The sequence below is a fragment of the Hypomesus transpacificus genome, chromosome 19 (assembly GCF_021917145.1).
Source record: "Hypomesus transpacificus isolate Combined female chromosome 19, fHypTra1, whole genome shotgun sequence".
In the NCBI taxonomy this organism is placed as follows: Eukaryota; Metazoa; Chordata; class Actinopteri; order Osmeriformes; family Osmeridae; genus Hypomesus; species Hypomesus transpacificus.
Window position 1 is genome coordinate 4,747,911 of NC_061078.1, and position 25,846 is coordinate 4,773,756.

Sequence of the window (25,846 nt, forward strand, 5' to 3'; positions counted from 1 at the left end):
TGCTGCCCAGCCTCAGGCCTGCCCCCTCTTGCGCCTTGCCTTCTGTTCACAAGTACTCTGTGTTTGCATTGCGTTCCAGCACAGTGGGCTGCCAACCGTGCTCTCTCTCTCTCTCTCTCTCTCTCTCTCTCTCTCTCTCTCTCTCTCTCTCTCTCTCTCTCTCTCTCTCTCTCTCTCTCTCTCTCTCTCTCTCTCTCTCTCTCTCTCTCCTATGCTCTCCACCCTTCCTTACTCTACCCTGTTGTTGGACAGCGGCCCAGTGTTCTCAAGCTTAACTAATGTGCAAACCTTCCTCTACTCTCTCTCCTTCCCTCCTCACTCCTCCTCCTTCCTATCCTTTCTTGTCCTTTTTCATCCCCGTCAACATCTACCTCCCCACTTCCGTTCTCCTGTCCTCCGCACCCTTTCTCACTCCATCTTCTTTCTCTCTAAACATGTATGTCTACCTCCCCTCCATCTCTCACAATTCTGAATCACTTCTTTCCACCCTCCCTCTCTCCCTGAAAAAAGCAGTTAGTCTCGTCACCTGGAGTCCAGTATGCAGTCTGTTCTAACCACAGAGCTAGCAGAGCTAGCTATTAGTAGCACTATCTCCATCTACAATTCCTTCTGTTTTATTTACCAGCTGCCATGTATTATTCATGACAATTTAGCCTGGGCTCGAGTCAATGAGAGGAAATGACAAGCCATATTATAAGCAAGGCTGAGCTTGGGTCTGAGAGAAAACCTGATGGATAATATACCGTGAAGGAATTAATCTGTTTAAATAAATGTCTGTGTGATTCATGGGGAGCGCACCGTGCGGGGCGGATAAACACAAAGGTTGGAACAGCCTCTGTCCTTTGTCTCGGAGCAGCTGCTGGAGGTAGCGGCTGTGAGGAAAACTGAAGCCACGGGACGTAGCCTGGGTTGTCTCCCTGCTAATGAGAGGGACAACATCGGTGCCCAGGACCCAGGTGGGAGGTGTCAGCAGCAAAACTGTGAACAATTTCACTGCAGTCCCTCCCCTTTTTATCAGCTAGATTTGTCCGTTCATGACGATGTTTTCTTCACATCCCCTCACTAAGTGATCCAGCATGACGTGTGTTTCACACAGCAGTTGTCTGGAAAATCAGGTATCTGTATCTTCCTGTGCTCATCAGCTTTATGTAATAGCTTTCAAATCCTGGCTCTGATGGAAAATGTTATGCATGCTGTGGGATTCTATGTATAATTAAACAGCCTCTTTACTATTGCAGGTAAAAATGAATTCTTTATTGCGAGCCTTCCGGCTTTGAAGCCTAGAGATCCTCCTCATTCAGTTGAAAGGTACAGAGAGATCCCCTTTTCTTTTCAAAACTAGTCTCGGAGGGCCCCCACTAAAAGTCAGCCACCCCAACCCCATCTGCTGGTCAGACGGCTTGGTGTGGTGAGTGCGGATGGCGGAAATCCTTGGTCGCAATTGTGCTGTGATGAGGATGTCATCAGCTGGCAGTGGGCCTCCTGCCGTCCAATCTATTGTGTGTCAAACTGATTATTCAGTCTTTCACACTGCATGACTGTAATATTACAATTTGGGATTTCACGACGCTACGTGCAAAAACCTATTCCTTCGCCATTACATCACAGCTGTGACTCATCGCCGATGCTCTACGAGGTCACGTCCCTCTGACTTCATTTCCTCACCTTCCGAACTTCGACACAAGGCTTTTTTTCCGCTGGTTGTCATAGTAAACGCTTGCCTGGAGTTGCTGGAGTGTGACTGTGGGTCGCAGTGGACCTCTGTTATTCTTAGCAATACCATACCTCCCAAAATAGCGTGTCTCCGGCTAGCCAACCTCCCTGCTTTGTGGGTCACCGCCTGGATGATATTGATCTCTAGAAATTACCGAGAATAAAATAACACCTTGGCCCAGACGGTGAGGCTTTTGCACTCACTGTGGAGGTTGACCTTAAACTAATTCTGGGTGAATGCAGAGGGGCGGAAAATGCGGAGAACTGGCGCCATCCCTGCCTCAGATTGATTTATTCTGTGGTGAGAGCATATTCCTCCTTAGCAGCACAACAGCAATCTGCACCATAAGAGCTTGCTGATGGCTTCCACAGGCCGACGCTCCCAAGGACAGGATGATAGGAGGCTTAAAGAACCCTGTGAGAAAACGTCACACCAATCAAACTGGGTTGAGGTGTAAAGGCTCCTAGCTGACCCCCTTGCTAGCGCAGCGAATCATATTTCTCCACTTAGTTTTAAAGTGCTGAGTTGTTGAAAAGCTCTGAGGCATACTGTAGGCCATTGTGTCTGAGGCTAATGGGATTGGCTGGGCGTTAACGTATCACGGTAATCCGAGAACAGAAAAGATTGGCGGAGCCTTTTCACAATACGGAATATAGTATTGTATCTTTACATTTAGGGCAAAATGGTCCCTTTTGAAGATATTGCTTCACATATGTCTCATTGGTTTCACCTGAAATGGACTACATCGCATTACAATGGAGAACCCTTCTAAAACATCCTCATTTCTCACAAGCTCACCTTGGTTTGAAGCTGTAAGGGTTGTGCTTCACACACGCACACACATTGCACTGTATAAATGACTTAAGGAGAGTATTCTAGGAGAAAACATTGCATAGCAGTAGCAAGGTGTAAAGGAAAGGCTCTCACAAGTGCATCTTCAAAGGAAGCCCTGTAGATAGACGTTGTGTAATTGCAGTGTTTCTCTCAGCAGGGCAGCTACAAGTGGAGTGCCCCCCCCCCCCCTTCACACCAGTGGATACCCAAGCTGTATGGGACCATCTGCTTCAAAGGCTTCTCATGAGTCTTCCCCCACCATTTTCCCCAGTTCGCCCCTAGCAGGTACGGTATCTTTTATCCTCTGAATAAATGAATGGAACTGCTGCTCTTTCACAGACTGCAGCTGGCAGCATCTGTTTGTGGGAGGACTCCTGGCCAGCCGGTCCGAGCAGGAGAGGAGGGAGGAAGAGGAGGGAGGAAGAGCAGGGAGGAAGAGGAGGGAGGAAGACCAGGGAGGAAGAGCAGGGAGGAAGAGCAGGGAGGAAAAGGAGGGAGGAAGAGCAGGGAGAAAGAGCAGGGAGGAAGAGGAGGGAGGAAGAGCAGGGAGGAAGAGGAGGGAGGAAGACCAGGGCGGAAGAGCAGGGAGGAAGAGCAGGGAGGAAAAGGAGGGAGGAAAAGGAGGGAGGAAGAGCAGGGAGGAAGAGCAGGGAGGAAGAGGAGGGAGGAAGAGCAGGGAGGAAGAGGAGGAAGAGGCAGTGGAGCAGCGGTTGATGGTGTCCGCCAAACGCTAACTACTTTAGCACTCACAATGGGAGGAGTCTGGATCTTTGACCACAGTCACAACAGCCTCAAAGCATCTAAAACTTGCTTACAAACAGCATATGTTCTGTAAAAATTATGTAGGTGCCCTTCTTTATGATTGAAAACAACCACAAGAAAACAGCATTTCATTTGGATGACACGTTGGCAATGCTGCTACTGTTTAGTGACTGATGCCAGAGAAAAGTAAAAATATATAAAATAAAAAAATACAAGGAGCACAGAATGCTTTATTTGGCAGTCGCTAGCAGCGTTGAGCTAATCCTCAATGACATTGCTTGTGTTCTTTTGTTCTTACTCCACAGTTAAATTCAAAATAGATATATCTTGTGATGCTTACTTCATGTCAGTGTCATACAAAGTTCAAGAGTAAATTCAAGTGGGGCCTGACCCTGTTTGGGTTGAGAGGCACTGATGAGATATAAGTCACAGCCTACTCTAGAATATACCTACGGATATAAAGTACTAGGCCAGGCGTCAATTACCTAAAATGTGTAGGAAGAGAAGATACAAGCCTTGTTTCGTGCTTTGCACCATCATGCTCTGTATTTAACATATCTCTCAAACCATATACTGTACTGTAAGATTTGGGAAGAGGAGGATCATTTTACAATGTGAAAGCATCTAGTGATGGAGCATAAATGCACGGATGCATGCACACACATAGAGCTCCCACATGTACTTGGTGGAGATAAAAGCAGAGACTGCAGATGTTTTCAGAGACGTGAGGGACTCCTTTAAAAGCCTCTGCTTTTCAGACCATCAGAAGTCAGTGTCCTACTCCATCCTATAATGCTGGTGTCTCTCTAAGACAGTTTAGTCCATCAGTTCTTTGAAAAAAGGAAACATGTTTTAGCCATTATTTCGTTAAAATATGTTTGCACATACAAACTTGCACAGACTTTTGCATTTGTTGTAGAAACTTTCTGGAGTAAGTATTTGGTATTAATTTAGATCCATATAACTGTAAGCTGTCCACGGTATTTCCTTCATTGATCTTCCCTCACTGTGTTTAAATGACTGAAGAAAAAAGCTGCTTCCCATAGGAGAGGCTGTTAGCTTGAAAGGAAACCTTCATCCAGGGCCTCCGATTGGCTACTGATCCTTACTGTAATGTGCTCTTCAAGAGGTGTGTGTGTGTGCGCGGTGTTGTGCTCAGGGGAGTAGGGGACATCAGGAGATTAGTAAGGTTGTCTGCCCTATCGGGCTGTGGTTGCAACACGTACGCGTTTTGTATGCTGCAGATTGGTGCTCTCTATCAGGTGGCAAGGGAAACACCAAAGAGTAAATCAAGGCCACTGGTGGGCCTTGATTTACTATGAATTGACCAAGGGGCCCGGTAAGAGAAAAATGACAATTCATCTTGTATAGTAGACACACACACACACACATACCATCACAATCTGAATCATAAACGTGATATTAACAACTCCTTCTGAGGTGTTTGATCGATGATCTTCATCTACGTGAGAGTGGGATGCCTGTCACATGACTGTCACATGACTTTTATCTGCTTAATGTTCCGACTGTCGTCTGAGGACGTGGACATCATCCCAGCAGCCATGCCGGATAATTTGAGCGTGAGCGCGAGCTGCCAAGGGGCTGACTTGGTGGCTTTTTGGCTGAATTAGACAGACATTAATGACACGCATGAGGCGAGAACAGAAAAGGGCAGCATTGCCCTGCAGATGCACTGGCCTGATAACAGCCTCATTAGACAGAGATCATCTGACAGGATGGATGTACTAAAGTGTTTGTGCTTGGGATGGCCTGACGTGATTGTGTGTCAACATATACTGACACTGAGTAAGGCACTGCAGGCCATGAGCAGAAGAAGACGAGAACAGGAAGAAGTATAGCAGGCAGAAGAAGAGGGAGAAGATGTTGAAGAATAGTACAGTGAAAAAAAAAAACGTAAAAAAGGACAACAAAAAGATACTGAAGATGATGAAGAAGACAGACCTGTTTTATCCTCCTGGATGTCCTGACCCTGCACATACCGTTCTGTGTATGGGCTCAGCTACAGAGGCAGCCTACACATTCAAGTTTGACAGAAAGGTCTGGTTGGAACTCGTCAACCAGTTAAAATCGGTTGAAGCATCTCGTTACATCATTTTTTTTTTTCTGAAATACCATGACAAGATACCTTCTTAGTGACTCAGACTTTTCTCAGGGTGACTGGAAACATTTAATATATTTTAGTAGTGATCGCTTAGAGTTTCAAACTAAGTTTTCAGATGTGACTGCTTATTTTAACCCCGATTTACATAACTGTAGAAACTCCTGTAAGTAAAGTAACCCTATTCTGATGTACTATAATAACCCAACTGGATACAAATGAGCTCCAGTTAAAACGCTATGCATTTTACTTCATTAGAGCTAAACAGTATTATTCAAGGCCTGGATTCTGAGCTGTGGTAGAATTAGCCTGGGAAAATGCACCCCCTCTTTTTACAGAGAACAGCGATACAGACAGAGAGATACAGAGAGAGAGATACAGAGAGAGAGAGAGAGAGAGAGAGAGAGAGAGAGATGACATGGACACAGGCTTTCAAGTTCCTCATGTAAGCAAACTGGGACTGTGGAGACAAAGCATGCAGCTCCATGAATATGAAAACAGATCTGTGCCACAGGAAGAGTTCTCTGTCTCTCTCTCTCTCTCTCTCTCTCTCTCTCTCTTCTCTCTCTCTCTCTCTCTCTCTCTCTCTCTCTCTCTATTTCTCTCTCTCTCTCTCTCTCTCTCTCTCTCTCTCTCTCTCTGTCTGTCTTTCTCTCTCTCTCTTTCTCACAAACATGCTTACCATGGAGAGAAAAAACAGGATGTGTTTTACACTCTCTTCAAGGGCTGCATGTCCCTCCATTATTTGATAGGCTGAGATGCATGAATCACATGCAAGCACAATACTGTGTGTGCCTACACATGCTCAGCAACGTGGAAACACACATTGACATCTCTTACGAATGTGACTGACATCTGAGGGCAAACTATACAGAAACACAAGTCGGATTTTCAATTGGTGCCCTTTGAATCTCTCCAAGGACACTTGCTGCAGAATGTCTAGAGTTACTTTTATTTACCTTCTCTCAGCTCAACCTTGTGGTCTTTCTTTCTCTCTGACACACTCTCTCTTACTCCCCATCTCCTCACAATTGGCCTAATCCCCAGCCCCCCCCCCCCCCCCCCCCCCCCCCCCCCCAAGATAGAGAGAAATGTGTACATGTGTTCTACTCTTCAGAGATCAATTATGCATCTCTACAGCAGAACAGTGAGAGACAGAGTTTTTTTCAGTGCAGGCGCGCCTGCAGACAGTTATACCTTTAGAATAGATTCTGGAACGATAACTAAAATCACAGTTGTGTATGTGGGTGTTGTGGCTGTTGCTGTTTCACCCCATGTGCTCTGAGACAGTGAGATCACAATAGATTTTCCGGAGGCTGTCATAAATGTCGGAATCCTGACCATAGCTTGCTATGGAATGAGAATAAACCATGCACTGCATGAATCTATAATTCTATCAATGATTAGTATCTACATATCTGTCAGCTATGGTATATCATTTTAGTTCAGATACAGATACAGAGAACGTGAACGACGTGTGGTGAAAGAGATTTTGTTTGTCTCTCCCTAGACTCTCCCAGTTTTAATTGGGTTGCTTTTTGACTCTCTTCATCTGATTATCTTACAATGAAAGGTCAGATTTCTCAGAGAGGAGATGCGGGGATAAGCTTCACTACAGGGGAGCCATGGGTCAGAACAAGGGATACATCCTTTTACCTGTGTAAATCTTCCCAAGGTTGTTGGTTGGACAGTAACAGTGCCCGTTGTATTTACAAATAAAGCCCCATTGTGGATGATCAGATTTGGCCATTATAAAAAATAAGGTTGGATGCTTTAACCAATTGTTGGTGTCGACTGCACTTGTGAATGTTAGAAAATACCAGCCCTCTTCCTAACAAGGAAGGCCATATTGTATGGCAGGGTGTTCGTAAGGGCCTTAGCGACACTGATTCAGTGCTGAGTCACGAAGTGTGAGTTGGGAGCCTAATTCAACTGCCGCTCCATGAGCTCCTCCATCTAAAATGTGTTGCGTTTCACCCTCATTAGTATTCTCTGGCGAAGACACTGGAAATAAGCATTTTAAACACAGGAGGAGGTAAGGACGGACAGGTTGCTGTGTGTGGGCTATAAAGCACTGTGTACTTTCCATGGTTAGACAGAAAATAAACTCATCTCTAGTTTAACCAGAGGGGCTAACATGATCTAAGGTGCTAAGCGAGCTTCCTCTTGTCCCCCAGTGGATAAATATTGACTGTGCTGGATAGCAGCAGATGGCCTGAGTGCTGAATGTGGGGCTGTGGTGGACAGTGAGTGTTCCAGAGACATCTGGTCCCTGGGCCCAGTGGACCTGGTTCCTACATCAACCAGCCTCATTAGAACTAGCCTGGGCTTTAGGACCCATTCTGCCGCCAGAGTAGTACCCTCTCCTCTCCCCACCTACCTCAATCACCCTATCAAATCCCTCTTTTCTAATCCCGGGCATGGGATGGACACTAAGGGCTGAGCTGTGTTGTGTATGCAGGTTTTACACATCATGCTCTTCCTCTTCCTACTCTGCCAGGGTCAGACACTTGCCTCTTGGGTGATTTTTGTCTCCCTCCCTGGAAAGGGATTCCACCACTGCCCCAGACTGGAAGACTTATGACTGTCGGGACTGGGATTAGTCGTTCTTTCGGAATACAAAACCACTGCACACACAGCTGGCAATCAGTAAACAGTAGTATTTACATCCTACATTTACATTGTACATTACATTTTTGCCCAAAGCTTTCTAAAGAGCATATATATACATTACATTTTACATTTAGTCATTTAGCAGACGCTCTTATCCAGAGCGATTTACAGTAAGTACAGGGACATTCCCCCGCGGCAAGTAGGGTGAAGTGCCTTGCCCAAGGACACAACGTCATTTGGCATGGCCGGGAATCGAACTGGCGACCTTCAGATTACTAGCCCGATTCCCTAACCGCTTAGCCACCTGACTGGGGATATATAAAGTACACCAAGAAATCAAGGATCAGAAGTGTATAGTTCTTTTCTAGTTCTAGTATTTTCGTGGTCAGAGTCAATGAAGGGTCTGTACTGGCCATTTGACCAAACATGCACCAGAAACAATGATGGCTTTGAGATGATAGGGAGGGGAAGAGAATTCTCCCTGGTGGGACCTGCTGTTGCCCCACTGATGATGACACCTGATATGACAATATTGATGAAGATGATAACAGTGGTGAGAATGATGACAGTCATGATGATGATAAGGATGATGACGATGATGATGAAGAGGATGACAATGATGACAATGCTGGTCTAAGGCTTATGGCCACAACCTCCCCTCACTCACAGGGTCACAATCCCAAAAGACACCCTCTACTTATGGCAGAGAGAGTTGCTTGGATTATCATACCATGACTAATGACAATCTGTCACACCAGGGATTTCATAATCCTCAACACAAGCAGCCATGTTCGTTCTGTACTCCTCCTAGTGGCTCCTCTTTCCTTCCTGGCTCAGTCCAGCCAGCAAACCAGCCAGCCAGCCAGCAAGCTATCCTCCCCCACCCCCCACCACTATCCCCACCTTTATCTCAGGATACTAAATCTTTGTAAGCGCCTGGCTGGCGAGAGTAAAAAGGATTGTGTGGATCGTGCCTTGGGTGACGAAGCACACCCTCTTTGTGGGCTGACGGGAATTCCACTGGCCTGTAAAGAGCCCTTCTTATTTGCATTCTGGTCCCCTGACTTACAGTGTTCCTGTCAGTGCAAATTAATCAGCCTATATGGGGGGGGGGAGGGGGATCAATAACAATCAGCAAAGGTTTGTTTTATTTATTTGAACGATAAATACGGATTTACCATGCTGTCGCTTCCTGATTCAATATCTTCTATTACCCTAGACTGAATTACCCTTGTGTGCTTGTTTTTCTTGTTTCTTGACCTTTAAACTCAATAAGGGCTGTGCTGTACTGTCCAGTGAAGGACAAAGCCAGTTTGCATAATGAGCTCTGTGTCTTCTGTAATCAATTTCCTCGCATGTAGTTTCTTAGGTTATACCCTCTGGTGGGTCAGCATCAAAAAACGACACTTGGATGGCAACCAACTTAATGCCTTGCAATATTCTCTCATACATTCTCTCATGTAAACAGCAATATGAGCCTGAGGAGCTGAGAAAAAAAGAAGATTAATCCAAAATGTAATTGTGAAATGTCCTCAAGGACTCAATTTCTGACCAATCCCCCTCAGTAGGAGATGTGAATGGAGGAAGAGCAGTAGTCCTGTTTATAATCTCAATTATAATTTCAGTCATCCTATCGAAGGCCTAATCTGAACAGCATACTTCTTTAACCCATGGGGAAGGCTTTTAAAATGGGTCAGATTACACAGGGTAAGAATGGAGTGAAGTACAACAAGATCTCTAATCCCTGAAACTCCCTGAATTTCACTGTCACTAAATATCATGGATATTACCCCTAATACCCTGTTGACCTTTACATGTTTGCATTTGCTTGAAGATGAAATCTGGTGAGACTTTGTGCAATGCTTGTTCACATTAAAAGATTAACAACATTTTGGGCTGGAAACTGGAAAAATAACCAGAATAAATGTGACATTTGCTATTGGCTTTGATAAATAGGAAATAAAGAGAGGAAAAGATAATATGATATTACAAAAAGTACTTTTAATCCAGAAACAACAAAATTAGGAAGTGAAAAAATAACCATAAAAGATTTAAACTACATCCCTATTCTACACGAAATCCTATCACATGCCTGTCATCACACTGACAAGGCCGATGGACCTGTTCAGTCTGACCATCCCATCCCATCCCATCTGATCATCCCATGGGCATTACGACAGAATCCAACAGGAGACTTGATGTCTGAATACGAGGTCTTAAAGGGCCTCTGAGAAGTGCTTGGTTGCTGCTCACATTAATATGAAGAAACCCACTCAAATTGAATATTGATAAAATGCTTTTTGTTGGATGTGTAATGCTAGGAGACTTGCTAGCTCACTGCACTAAATTGCGGCAGTGCACTTGGGCATACTTGATAGTCAATAACCTGTTCTTTTTTATTCTGAGGCTCTTCCAGGCACTTCGAAGGAGGTCGTCTTCAGTAGCAGCACTAAGAGTAAGAAGATGCACCGTCAGAGCTGTCCAAGATAGACTGGCCAAGGCCATGCCTTCCGTGCAACACCGGCACAATACTGGACCATGGCACTGAATGCATGATCTCAGTCTCCAACGTCTCAAAAACAGACGTAACTAGGACATGTTTAGGTCCTTTCTCAGGAAGACACATTGTGGGTGCTGCAGAGGTACTGATTTGACAGCATCCCTGCTTGAGACGGTGTGTGTTAGTAGCTGCGAAACGCTTCGCCGTTGTATTGTAGAGCCAGTGACATCTGTCTCTCCTGTGAATGAAATGTTTTCCCCTGGAGATGACAGATCCTTGCAGGATCGTCGAGAGCTCTGTCAGACTGGGTGGCATGGAGACAGAAGCTGGAGAGAGCCTGCATTCAAGCAAAAGGGAGAAAGGAGGAAGGAGATGAGAAGGAAGAAGAAGAGGATGATGAGTGAGGGAGGGGGAAAGGAATGCATGGATGGAGTGGAGGGAAAGAGGAAGTAAGAGCAGGAGGAAAAGGCAAGCTGGAAGAGGAGGAGAGATTGCCAAGTGCAGTTGTATCATAAGAGTGCTTTTCCTTCTACCATGAATTATAGAAGGGGTCTTGAAATGTTTACTCAAGTGTTTCCAACTGATTTAGACATCACCTGAGTGAATCGCTGTGCTCTTTGCAGCAGACGCAGTTTCCCTCACTTTCCTCTCTTCTCAACTGCAGTAATTCGGTGAGATAGAGGGAAAGAAATCCTTGGGATATCCTTGTAATGTTAATACTCTCCATAGAGCACAGTGGTTTTTATATAGCGCTCATATACATTATATATAAACAGATATTTTTGTGAAGCTTCAGTATGCATTAGAATAAGCCGAGACAGACTAACTTGATGAAAACAAGATGCCCGACGAAGGTTTTAAATTACAAAACAAGCCAGTCTCTGGCCCTCGTGCCTGAGAGAGCTATGCACGGGTACCTCATATCGATCTACAGTGTTTGCCTGTCCTCTGATTGCATGACTGAAAGTTGAGACAGCACAATCTTGCGGGGGGGGGGGGGGGGGGGGGGGGGGGCTGGGATGTGTTTATTTATAGAGAATAATGACTCTAATTGGTAAATTGGTCTTGTGATTGATTCAGCATTGAGTCTAGTGTCGTCTGTCGAGGTCCCTAGAGTGAGGGATGTCTTTAAATAGCAGAGATGACAGGGAGGAGACAGTGGAGCCCATGCTGCTCCTAGAGAGCAGGATCAGTCGGATATCTGCTCCAGCCCTTCCCACAGAACATTCCCGGATGAGTCCTGTCCAGTGGAGGCAATAAGACACAGAACTGACTGTCGCTGTGCCATTTTAATATGTACTTTTCCAAAAAGGTCAGTTTTATTCATACACTGAATGGGATATTGAATACCTTTATCTGATGTTCTTTTCTTCACAACTTCCCCTATGCCATTCATCAACATCCAGTGAGTTTAATGATGAGACTGATGCAGATCTTACAGAATTGCTATGTCTTGGACACAATGACAGAACAAGTAACAGATCAGAGGCAGTCCACACCCCGATAATCAAAAATGCATGTGGATATAAATATCTTCAGGCTCTGACGAACCCACCCTGGCACTTGAAATTAATCGGATATTTCAAAGCATGTGTTCATGAATCGCTCCACAAATGAATCTCCAGCTTGCTGTTATTAAATGTCTTCCGCCATCACCTTAACCTTTTATGATAGTCCTGGCGAAAAACTAAATATAGGCCTTAATTTAATAATTGCTATTTATCTGTCTATCTATCCACTGTATATAATTTCCAATCTGGTAGTGTGGTTGTAACAAATGGGGGTTGGTGCTCTCCATGGCACAAAGCACCCTCATTACACAAGTTGAAAGGCACATATGAATTATTACTCATAGAATAACAATATTCCACCTTGCACAGAGGACGTGGCTCAGGGCCCTGTTAACTTCCTGGATCCAAGTTTGAAATTCAATTACCCAATGCCCTGGGTTGCTGCTTGCTGGAAGCAAATCATGGATCTGAGGTAACATTTAATGGATTTGAAATATAATTTGGTTCTGACTTGGGCTCCTCAGAGACAGGTCACCATTACCCATAACCACATTAGAGGTAATCAAAGATTCTCCTGAATTTGTTCGCCTGAGACACAATGTGCTCTTCCTGCATTCCTGGGACATTTATTTTCCATTTAGATGTTTTAAAAGGAAAATTATGGAAAAAATATGAAACAAGCTACAGACAATCATCAATAAAATCCAGAGACCGGATATGGGTACCTACGTGTAGTCCAGAGTGATTAGGAGAATCAGAATCAAGTGCAGACTAGATATGAATCCTGATGTTAATTGAACAGAAGTCATCAGGGAATAATTTGGTTTTTCACGATTTTGAACAAAACCAATTCTACTATTGTTTCTTGAGTATATGAGATACTTTCATGCCACAACGTAAACACTTTAAGGGTAAGAACTAACTAAATTTCTTGCGAGCCACAAAACATTTTTTTTTCAAGAAATAACAATGGAGTGGTCAACACATCTACAGGCCAGGCCGTACGTTGGCCTCGTCACTTAACCTATAAACAATACGACCAAACCAAAGTGACTGTCACTGGGTATCACCACCATATAGAACAACAGGCCCTTTTTCATCTAATGGCAAATTTGAAGGTTTTGCTCCCCTTTACCTCACAGGCTACCCTCTCACCAACAGCCTCCGTCCCTCTTCTCCTTCGGACACCTGTTATTAATTTATCTCCTTGTTTAATCAGAGAGCTGGGAGGTAACAGCATCTCCTCTGGCCTCACAGAGGATGACAAATGGATTGCCAGGACAGAAAAATTGACTCAAATTCATCCTCTGCTGGATTTTCTGTTGCAGGTCCATGACATCTATTGTTCCCCATTGTGATAATGGATGGTGTGGCGCATGGAAGCACAGTGCAGAATGTCAATAAATAGTTCATGCCTGTGAGAAGTAACCTGGGACTTCCCTTGCTCTGTTGTGTGTTGGTTTAGGCAGAATCTGACTTACTCAAACAGCGAAGATCCTTAGTCAAAATGGCTTTAAAACTAGCCCAGTGACAACAAACTTCCAGCTGAAACCTTTTTCTTGCTGCTTCTCATCTGGCCATCAAATGAATAAAGATGGAGAACACAAATGGAAACAGGTGATCATTTATAAAACTGACAAGCTCTTTTAAGGCCATTTAAAGTCCTCCTTCGCATATAAAGTGGCTCAGTTATATTCAGTTTTAATCCTTTTGCCTTGCTGTCTTTCCTCAGTTTGTAGAGCTTGCTACCAGGAAATGTCACCATCAGGTTCACACATACAAATGCAATCCTTCAATCCCTGTGTTACATGAGCACATAAGACAAAAGGACCATTCACATTTAGAATGTATAATCTGTCATGCCCTCTGCCCCCTAGTGGCGGGTCGTTTGTGTTCCCCGGTTGTGGGTGTGGCCATGGTCTCCGGTCCCAATTACCCACTCACTCTGCCTCAGTCTTCACACCTGTCTCCCATCAACTCATCAGCCCTGCAGTTTATCAACCCTGGTTTTCACATCATTCATCGCCAGATAATAGTTTCGTCTACCCTCGGTAGTATGCTCCCGGTTCCTGTTAAGACTATTTGTTGTGTTATTCCTGAACTAACCTTTTGCCTGTGCCTCCAGGATCACCAACCTTGCCTCCCAGCCAGAGCCCGTACAGCTTACCCTGCCGTCCTGTCTGTTTTTGTCATCACCATCAGTCTCCTCTGCACCTACCCCAACATTAAACCCCTCTGGACCATCCCTCTGTTTTTTGGCGTGTCTGTGTTGTGCACTTGGGTCCACCACCCCGTAACATAATCTCACAGTCGTTGCATGCAATATTTCCACTGTGTACACTGCTATTTACGAATGGACTTTGCTTTACACTATTTCATCTTTTTACCCCTTGCATGATCAAGACTGGAGCTTGTTCTACTATATTTGACCTTTATTTGTTTATTCATTCATTCAATTTAGCATTGCGAAATAAAAAAATTACACATTCCATTTGACAAGATTTGACTCATCCAAGTTAATGCCAAAAGTTTGACTTATCCAAGTTGTTGAAATGTTTCTTTTGTATTCCTGTATTCCTGTATGCACGAGAAAAGTACCTGAGTATATTCTGTAGTATGGCAACTTCTGCTATTTCGTATAAAGCTCCAACTCAAAATATCATTCTTGGTGGCCCGTGTTTTTGGCTAGGTTACCACACAAGTGAATGCCAAAGAAAAAATGTTCTTGTCTGCTGGGATCTGGATCAGATTTGGAGCAGTGAAGTCAAGTCGGCATACCAGCCAGAGAAAGACATTTTAAATGAATGTAACCTTCATAAACCTTGCGAATTTCCCTATTGTGGGACTTAAGAAACATTCCATAAGATCTTATTTTATCTTATGGAATGTATTATGAGTTAAGTTACATGTGGTATGCAAATTTGGTAGTGATGATAGATCTCTACAATATGACAGGTCAGTAGAACCCTTATTTACATGTAAGCCACACGACACAATAACGTTCGACTGTACAGAGAATGGGTGAATTTGAGGATAAGGGTGTTCCAAGTCCCACACAGATCCTGTTGTCTTAACATCAAGAGTCCAGACCTCAGGGGATTCCCTCCATTCTATTTCCTCTCACTAATGCTCACTAATGTGCCGTCTTCCCATCTCCAGACAAAGCGTGCTGATAAAATAATGCCAGCTGATATGCAATATTTCTACTCCAATTCTCGCTCAGTCTCTATTACTTTGGATGTTTTATAACCTTGAATGTCCGGATTGTGTAGACAGTAAAGCATAGAGGTTTAGTTCATATGAAACACAAAAGCATAACATTTTTATTAAGAGTAAGTATGGTATTGAAAAGAAAAATAGAGTAGCGACTATCATTGTGCTTTTCTGATATTTTAAAGGTATAATGTCCTTGAAACTGTGATTATTAGGTGTAGATTTCAGATAATAGAAAACTGTCTCCCACCACTTCCATTCATTTGAAGATAATTTGAGTTCTGCCTTACAACAATAGCCTCTGATGTGACAGTGTATGGCAGTGAGAGCTTGTTGTGAGGTGTAAGAATGGACAATCTCAGAAGCTGAAAATGTAAGCTGAAGTTCCTCACAGTCTTCAACAGGAGTATTTTCTAATGCATGACACAGCCTCAACTACCCAACGCATAAATCCGCCCAGTGTCCCCTTATTGTGAAAAACTAACACCATTATCAGAGCTCCTGAAGCTAGGGGAAAAACTGGAAAATTAATTGAAATTTTTTAATGAGCCCACACGTTAACTCACTTTGAGAGCCTGGCTGAAACGAGATAACGTTCCCTAACAGAAAGGAGTTTGACTTTCCTCTTAATGAGACTAAAGGTCTGGGAACCTCATATAACGAGCGATATCCAAACGCTCTAATATTTGAACGAAGTGAGAATTAGGGAAGTGGGATAAAAAAATAAAAAATTAAAGACCAAAACAAATAAGATGCGTGCATCTTCAGTGGAAACAACTTCAAAAGCAACATTAATGTGTGGAAGTGGTCTGTGTTTGACAGAACCAAGCAACCGCCAGGAGGGGCTGCTGATTGAGAATGCTCGTGGTACCATGGCTGGTGGGCTGGGGAGCAAGCCTGTGAGGTGCACTGTCCTCCAGCTATATCTCTCTGTGGGAGGAAAACACTGCCGCAAAGGGATGAGGACTAATCAATAAGATAAAAAAAGACAGAAAGTAGTATTTAGGGAAATTAGGTAGCTTTGGAGTTCACTGGAGTGGCAGCGCGTCGTAACGTTTCTTCAGAAGCACAATGAGTACAATCTTGTGAGCAAAAGAGAGGGATGTTTGGGGATGGCCCTGCATCCTTGTCTTTCAGAATGTACATGTAACAGTGGTGAGAGGCACATCCCTGCACATACAAGAACGGTTGTCGATCAAGGACTTCCCAAAACGCATCAAGGGAATAGCAGAGAAGGGGTATTGCCTTGCGGTAATTGACAGGCTGATGAAAGCATCTTGGGACGTGGCCCCTTGTGAGTGACACGTCTCAGGCACAGTGGCTTCTAATCCACAGAGCCCCCAATGGTACATGGCATTACAGAGCCTTGGTTTCAGCCAGCGTTCTATCTCCCCTTTGAAGAAGGAGTGGAGGCAGTCTTAAGCTTCTGAAACCTTTAATGCAGTATGAGGGGGCCTGGCAGATTGAAGCAATTCTTCCCAGACTTGTATTGTTTTATGAGGTCATGGCCAGACCTTGGCAAATATTTCTGGCCTGGGCTTTAGTTGTTGAAGCATCATTGCAATAAACAACCATATATAAAACTACAACAGCCATTTTTAGCTGTAGCTAAGAATGAGAAATGTTTCACGAGCTCATGTCATCCTAATGTTATCATTGTCTCCTTATTTGTCAGATGGGATATGGCATTTTACACTTGCATGTACTTGGTGTAAAAAAGGTGCACCACAATTTCTCATTATTAATTCATGATATGAGAACATGACTTGCAAATCTATCCTTCAAAACCAGCTTTGAGTCAAGCCACAATCTAAGGCTTGTTTTTACAAAAACGATACCACAGCACATTAATGTTTCATGCTATATCTTATTGTCTATCCTCATCAAAATCTTTTACATGGAGACTGTTTGACTCCATATCTATTGATTCAAAAGCTTGCCTTTCATTGGAAACCTTCTGAAGATTCTACTGTCATGCTCCATTGATTTCTGACTACAAACAAGGAAGCCCAGCTATACCATTTAATTTAATTTAAGAGGTCCAGAGTTTAGACTCTGGAACAAAAACAAATTTCCACAAACACACACAAAAACATGCACACACACAGAGTTGTGGGCATTTCGCCTGTAAATGTGGTGCTGGTGGGGCTATATGTCTGAAGAGGATTATGTGGAAGTCTGGCTGTTTCTCCACAAACCATGGGAGATTGACCCTGATAAAAGTCTGCCAACTGTGAGGCAGCACGGACACATTTTGTAGCGACAGGTTCATGGTCCGGCTCCCAATTAACGCAGGGAGGCTGCTGCTAGTCTGAGACAACTTGGGTTGGAGCAAATACTGGAACATACAGGTATATTCCTTTTCAGGGTGGCCAGGATCTAAGAACTGTAGTCACAAGGTCCTCAGCTGACAGCTGTCTATCTGAATCACAGTCAAAAAGTCTTTTAACTCAACATCAGCAATATTCACATGAGTATGATCCTTACGATTTACATTTTTTTACTTCCACCAAAGCGACTCAGGAATTCAGAACGAAAAGTCATTCTTAAACAAGTGAATACCTTCAGGAGAAAAACAGTAATTGCCTCAAACAAATGTTTTCAAACTAATGCAAGTGTGCAGGCTTTGCTGAAACATTCATGCTAGGGCCACATGCTGTACTTATGTGTTTTCTTTGAGTGTGAACAAGCACCCTTGAGAAACTTCTCTGCAATTTGTTTTGTGTTTGCTTAGAAGATATTTAGCATTTGTGTAATGTTTAACATGTCACAAGAGTCGAGATGCTGGAGGATAAGGAGCACATTTGTTCTAATTACAGTTCTACCAAAATCAGTTACGTGTTGTAAATAACAAGATAGTTCTACTTTACCTAGGTACAGTATTATTTACAAGATAGGGGTCAATTTTTCTGAGGACATGTTTGCTGTGTAATAAAAGTTAAAATGAAAAAGAGAAACTTAGCTTACCTGTTGGATCTACACAAGGAATATGGCCATGCAGAGGGAGCAAGGGAGAAAAAGGAGATCATCGTTAATTTCTCCATTTAACAAAGCTACTGTAGGTAGATCATTAAAATGCCTGCTACAAAACATACTTAAAATAACGAACATACTTATTTGACTTGGAACTTGTCAAACACTTCACATGCATAAGAAAATTGAGCTATTTTTGCAAGTTTGCTGAAAAACTAAGAATCCCTTGAGTGCATTCAGAAGAGACAACAATCACTGCAGACTTTCCCCTTAGAGCGATTTCCGCCCTCGGGTGTTAGTTAATGCAAGAATCCTACCCTGTAGCACCAAGCTAAGATAAATCTCCTTGCCCACAGTCAGCAGCCCCTGAGGCAGTATGTGATGCGGCCCTTGACCCACTGCCCTTCTCCTCCACCAAAGGCCTTTAAGCTAAGGGTCACTACCTAGGCATTGCCGAAGGAAAGTTACCAGTACCAACAAATCAAATGTGACCTAGAGGTGATCGAGTGAGGGGGTGTCTGGATTAACAACAGGGTCTGGGGATGTTTCAATGGTATACAGATCTGAGATGATTCATCTAATTATGTTAAGTACATATATATTTTTTGGTAGTTGGGCAAAATATTTTGAACTTGGTTTCCACAGGAGAGGAATTAGTTTCAGTCACCATTTCCATGGTAATCCCAGGATGGTATCCTTTCAGAGACAGGTTTTAGCCTTGTGTCTCATATCATGACACTAAAAGATGGGCTATTTTAATATCATGCTGGTGAATTAATTACTTTTATATTCATATTTAATATTAGGGAAATCATATTTCATTAACATAGTCATCCACCTTTGCTATTAATCTTCATATAATAAAGCTTGGCCTGTTTTAATTGGAAAAAGTAATGACAGTGACATTGCTGTAGGCCTATACTTTACAGATGGGGAAGAAAAGGACATTGCTTTTTTCAAGCTTTAATTACATTCTAATAGTCTATGAGACTTGGAGGGGGCAGTGATATGTAAACGACCAACTGTGAACATAAATACTAAACCTGGCTCTTTAAATACTCCAATGAATGGATATCTCAACTGTTTTCTGATATGATTATTAGTATGACTGGTGCAATTAGACTTTTAATCCATCCATATAATTGGTCAAAAATAATACAGATATTATATTACCAGAATGTCTGTACATTTTTTATAAATTAAAATAATTCATTTAAGTATACAGATATCATTTAGATTAGCTTGGCTTGATTTATGGCCCAGATTAAAATGTATGCGTGAACCACCATATGTATTCTGTCATTGAGTGTGCCCTGAGGTTGCTGACGAACAGCTCATTAAGCTCCTCTGTCATCTAAAAAGGAGTCGAAAACAGGAGTGGTGTTTGCTGACGCAAAGCTTACAGCACCCTTCAAAAGCATATCTGAATGAAGACATATTTCATGAACGAGCCTAAAATTGAAAGCTCAGAGATAAATTCAAATAATCAACATGTTATGGTTAACTTCAATAAACAGGTTTTCAAACTAGAAACGTGTGTATTCTTCTAAAATACATATAGATCTTTTTTTTCTTTTCTGTTGATGGTATTTTTCATCCACTCAAAGATAAGGCAGTAAAACAGGGAAGTCTGAAATTAGACAGCATTCAGAGACTGGATAAAGACAGACTCCTTTTGCGATTTTAAGTTTGTTTGCTCTTCCCCATACTTAAAGTATTACAGCCAAGGCCTTGCCCATGACAAATCAAGAAACAAATGCAGCAGCTTATTATATCAACTTTACCAGAATTCCATTTACTGTATTGTGACACAATAATTGGGAATCTTATAACAGATCGTCAAGAGAGCGAAGCAAACTGATTGGCATCGATTACCCCCCCCCCCCCCCCCCCCAAAAAAAAAGAAGAGAATAATAATGAACGGAAATATGTTTTATTTATTTTTTTACTTAAAAATAAAATCAAAGTCATATACCATGACAGAATGGGCTGTGTGTGGGCGCTGAGGCATAGCGGCTTGCCAATTACAGCAAACCAAAGTCGGTTGGTTCTACCTCGATAATGAAAGTCTAAAACAATCCGCTTCCGTTGTTTAGCATCAGTGCACATCGCTTATTCAACATCTCCATCTAATGCTGAGCTCATTAGTATGTAAACAGGTACCTCCTACTTCATCAGCCTAGCATGCTGAATGGCTGGGGGAGGGGGTGCTGGGTGGGGGGGGGGAGTGGAGGGGCTGGTTGGTGGAACATAGAACACATGTTGACCAACCTTTAATACCCTAACAACATGGTTCCAATATAGCCTTGGAATCATCTGTATCACTCCAACATGATGAGCCTTATGTCCAGGCTCATGCTCCTCCATGCTTCCATTACTTCATGCTTCACCTCAAGTGTGAGCACTGTGCCTACACTGTACTGTCTGGATAGTGTTAGGAAACAGACAAGAGAAAAAAGGATTTTCTAAACAGTAATATATTTTCTGAATGTCAGAAGACAGTTCTGTAGGCGGAGTGGGCTGGCCTATGCTTGGATAACACTGCTGCACACTGCTTAAGAGATGAGATATATGAGACTTTTCATGGCCGGGGTCAGATTCTCCTATCAACAATAAACAGTCCCCCCACCCCACCGCCGCCCTCCTCCCCTGTAAATGTGATGCCTCGGTACTGCACTAGTCTCAAACACATACACAGCCTTTGAACACATGGTTGTCTGATTGAGCTCTTGCCCTCCTCCCACTAACTCACAAAGGCAGCCAACATGTGACAGCCCTGTAACATGTCTATTCCCACAAAGCCTTATTATTGCAGGGTGCTGCTACACAGAGACTTTGAAATTAAATTACAAGTCAGGATATAATTCATTCATTCTTCAACGGCGTAATAAAATTAGTCTTCACATTTAATTGAGTGTGACTCATTGAAACTATGAAATATTGAGTTGAAATACCCAAAATGGGTGGGGATATAAAATAGGGCAAATTCTTTTTTGATATTCTTATATTTCCTGTAGTTAAAGGAAAGTTTAAATTGTATTTACTGTTCTCTGCCACATTGACAGAAATGAGGGAATAGAAGATTGGTCATCAGTGAGGTCATAAGACACATGGTAACTTGTGAAGAACACCTGCTATTGAGGTCCACTCCAAGTTCATGTTCAGATCACTTTGATCATCCCACATGCAGGTCTTTCACATATAAGTAGGGCCTGCTGAAAGCTTGTTGTAGGCAGACAGGGTTGAATCTCACCCTATCACCTTTCTCATGTTCTTTCTATTACGATGCCCCACATGTCAGGACGGAGCGGTGGGGAGATGACAAGAGATGGAGGGAGAAAAAAACAACAAGCAAATGGGAATGTGTGGACACCTCTCATCTCCATGGCTCCCCCTCACAGTGTTGTCAGAGTGTACAGGAAATTACGTCTGGCTGACATACCCTGGCCCTCGTCTCAATTCAATGGTGTTATAAGGGGGAGAGAGGGGAAGGGAAGACTTGTTTTAGACAGTTTTATTGAGTATTCAATTTAAGGTAAACGAAGACTGGGGAAGTGGAAGGATTCATCACAAAAGACATTGATTCGGGTTGAAGGTCTGTGCTCCCTGGGTTTAACACAAGGTGAAAACACTAAGCCCAAACGAAGGCTAGCACAGCTGTGACGCAGAAAGAGATGCGAGAGAGGAGCCCCGAGGTTGCGGTTGGCCCACCTCCAGGTGTGCGCAAGCTAACAGAAAATGAGGTGTCTCTACCTCTTGTCATGTGTGATTGCTTCTGATTACTTCCTGTGTGAAGCTTAAGGAAAAACTCAATGGAGATCACACCAAATATAATCCATAGAATCTGTTGCTACATTGCCTTTTTCACCCTCTGACATATTGGATCAGGATATACTGTACATACAGTATGTCATACACTTGTTTTCATGTCTTTTGAGAGACAAATGGACTTGAATGAAATGGAGAAAACACAACAATACCACCTTCTTTCAACACTAGATATGCAAATATAATATATTCATTGTGGTTTCTGTCAAGATTTTACTGCACAGATTCCCGGGGTCTATTAGTACCATAACACTGCATGTGTTGCCTCTCACACCAACACCCATGTCACACGAGAGATCAGATCGTCTCAGCATGAAGAAATCTCCACTGGCGGACAAGGCAAACATTTTATGGGGGCGCAGCCAAATTAATGGTGTTGGACATACTGTTTTATTTGAAAGAAAGTCGGTCATAAAATCAACATGGTCCCTGGATAGGTCTCATAAAGCAGACCCACTGTGACTGGGGGCTTTTGACAGAGCTGCCCAATCAAGGCAGCAAAGGGGGCATATATAAGTCGATAGAGAGTGAGTTACGACTCGCCTCAGAGTGTTATTTTAATGGGACTCCATGCCTCTGCCTTTAAAACGCCCCACGTTCTTTGGCACTGGCAACAGGGACCATTCATGTGTATGTATCTTCCAGATGATATAAACCCTATGTAAGGCCTGACTGCTTGGTGCTAGGGGGTGGGGACCTCAGCAGCACATCAACCCGACAGAGAGACAGACATCATGTTAAAACTGGAGCCAGATTATGACATGCAAGGCTGCTGGTAAAGGAAAGATGACAAATGGATGGGTTGAAAGATCAATGACAGCATGTATTGTAACCATGAACTATTTCAGTATGTTTTCTTGTAGAAACATTGAGGACTATTACTTTGTGCGAGCACAATACCTGAATGAAAAGGAGGAGTTGATTACTATGGTAACCAAGGCAAGAGAGCCGCAGCAAGGCCACCAAAGATGACAACCTTTTCTATTGTTTTCAGTGAAACACGGGAACATGAATCTGAGTTGATTCTGGAGCTTGATACATTTGCTGTGCCTCCTCGTCTTCCTCCACATCTCACTCCCACAGTCTGTTCATCCGAATCAAGCTTGACACTTTCCCCTCTGCATAACACCTCTCCAGATATCAGTGTCAAAGCATTTTGCAAGTAAACAAACAAGAAACTCATGAGTATATTTTGCTTTGGCTAGAAGTTATTGAATAGTGTGGGTCAGGGTTGTGGTAGCCCTTACGCCACGCCGACACCAACTGTTACATGTACAGCAGTCTGGGAAGACAAACTGACTCCCGATGTAGATGAATATGTATTCCGAAGGCAGTATTCAACACATTTCAGAAGGGCTTCAGTATTCACGGCAGGTAGAAGTGTTGTCTTCATCATGAGATAATGTGGTTTGTGTGAATTCCGCCCAGCACTAAATCCAGTTTGGAAATGAATTTGTCACTGCGACCGCTGACTGCGTCTCTTTTTGGACATCTCATTCCATCATTCCCACAGCCGGCTGTGAATTTGCAACCAAGTAAACACATGGTCCGTAAACATGGCTAAAAGATAGAAAGCACATAGTCATATGATGAGGTGTAAGTGAAGCAAGTGTGATTTGTCTTAAATTGAGAGAAGCGACACAGTATATGTGTCCCATGTCTATTCCGTTAGTCCTATTCTCATTGCAGAGAGTCAGTTTGTTGTTAGAACTACTGAGATCAGTTTGGGAGGGATATTGGCATAATGTCAGTGTAATACAGTGGAGTGAAGATGGAGAAGAGGAGAGGAGGGAGTGTACATGAACGCCTTAATGCAATGTTTCCGTAATAGGCTGGTGATTGAGAGGGACCGCTCCCTAGTCATTTGACATGCAAATTGATTAAGAAGTAATAGCTTGCAAGGAAGGAAAATCACCAGAGATCATGAGACGCAATTTTAAAACAGCAATAAAGCCGATGCAGCTGAACACCACCACCGATTAATATCCAGGCGACCCATAATCGAATGTAATTTCCCACAAGTGCTGCAACAACCTATTGTAGTGTGTCTCGAACAAAACAAGTCGGGGTTCATTGATATCGTCAGCTGTGCAAAATGAACGTGTGGAAAAACTGCTGGTCTCCCCCTGTCTCTCTGTGGGGTTGGTCTCTCTGTTTGCCCTTGTCTCTTTAAGACCTTACTAGTGGACCACTTCAAAGAACTGTATAGATAAAAAACATGAGACAGGAGGATGAAACGCATCAGCAAGTTCTTTATGGTCTATAGTATATGCAGGACTCAGATCAAGTTCTGGTTCATCAGAAAACGCTGTGTGAAAAAACACTGGCTTTTTGTTAGGTTCATTCAAATGCCATTTAATACAATCAAGCCGTACATTATCGGAAACCCAAGCGAGCCACTTATATATGAAACACACAGTGAATAAGTACATGGTAGAGCTCCTATATGGCTATCAATAACAGCTCCCAGTTGCACTGCTCTCAGGCTCATTTAAACACTGCTTAGTCAGGTGCTTCAGAAAATAATTTCTTGGCTAAATTAATGACATTTTAGTTGAATTAGAAAACAATATATGAAAGAATAAATGAGCCTGGCTATTATTTAAACGTCTGTTTCTTTCAGCAAATCAAAGTTTCTCTGTGAAACCAGCACAGGTATCCATGCTTAAGGATCTGTCGAACCAATCTCTGTGAAATGTCACAAAAGGCACAAACCCCCATTCTCACCTGATTGGATGGACATAAGTACATTCATAGCATGTTGATCATTCATGATCATAACATGCCTGACATAACCCATGATCAAAGACATAGTTCTGTTCCAGCCCTTGAAATAATCAGGAGTGATCAGAAATTAAACTAGGCCTGATCAATGGAGAGCAGGCCTGTGAGTTTTACCCTGAGGTTACAGCATACCAAATGAGGTTCAGGTCTCTGGGTACAAATGAGTCAAATGGAGACCAAAAATAAGATGCTTACATTTAGCAAACACTCTTTTTTCCAGAGCGACTTACAGTAAGTACAGGGACATTCCCCCAAGGCAAGTAGGGTGAAGTGCCTTGCCCAAGGACACAACGTCATCTTGGAACTGGCAACCTTCAGATCACTAGCCCGATTCCCTAACTGCTCAGCCACCTGACTCGCTTGCTTGAATTTCTCATGTAATTAGAATAATGGCTGGTTCTTTCAGCTCCCTTGTCCCGACGACTGTCACCCATGTTGGTGATCTTTCTCTCGCTAGTGTTTGTCCTGCCGAATGTACAGGGATGGTGCTGGGTATCAGGAGGATATTAACATAAGCACGATAACAGGGACAATTACTGCCTGTATCTTATTTCTCTCTGCACAAGTGGACAGCAGGAAAAGCGAGACGTCTCAGCTGATTCGTTCCCAGTGAGGCCCGGAGATCAGCATAATAAATAGCGCTTCTCAAATGGAACATTGATAAACACACCGTATGCCATTAATCAGCAGCGTGAGGAAACTCGATAGTCTTAGCTGCATGCTGTTGATTGACAGGCTCATTTATTGAAAGGAACAGCTTTTCATAGGGATGAATGGGACTTTTCCTTCATTGGCTAATTTAAGGTATGAATCTGGAGAGTGCGCTGGGAGATGTGCATTGGGAAGTCAGTGTGAAACACTAGGATCTGTCTGCAGGTACTGGGCTACAGCAGAGGCCCACCCAGGAGAGATGGGGATTTGAATGAGGCTGATTGGAGAGCCTGGGTAGGGGCCAAGTGACTGCTGCCGAAGGGGGGGGGGGGGGGGGGGGGGGG

General features: G+C 43.2%; 1 protein-coding gene across 4 annotated transcripts in view; it reads right to left on the reverse strand.

Annotated features, from left to right (window-relative positions):
* Positions 1 to 25,846, reverse strand: part of LOC124481421 (carbohydrate sulfotransferase 8-like) — a 96,018-nt gene that overhangs the window by 21,862 nt on the left and 48,310 nt on the right. For all 4 annotated transcript variants that reach the window (XM_047041254.1, XM_047041251.1, XM_047041253.1 and 1 more), the window contains one exon: positions 18,234 to 18,242. In XM_047041254.1, coding sequence (XP_046897210.1) covers positions 18,234 to 18,242 — 9 coding nt within the window. The remainder of the gene's footprint in view (positions 1 to 18,233; positions 18,243 to 25,846) is intronic.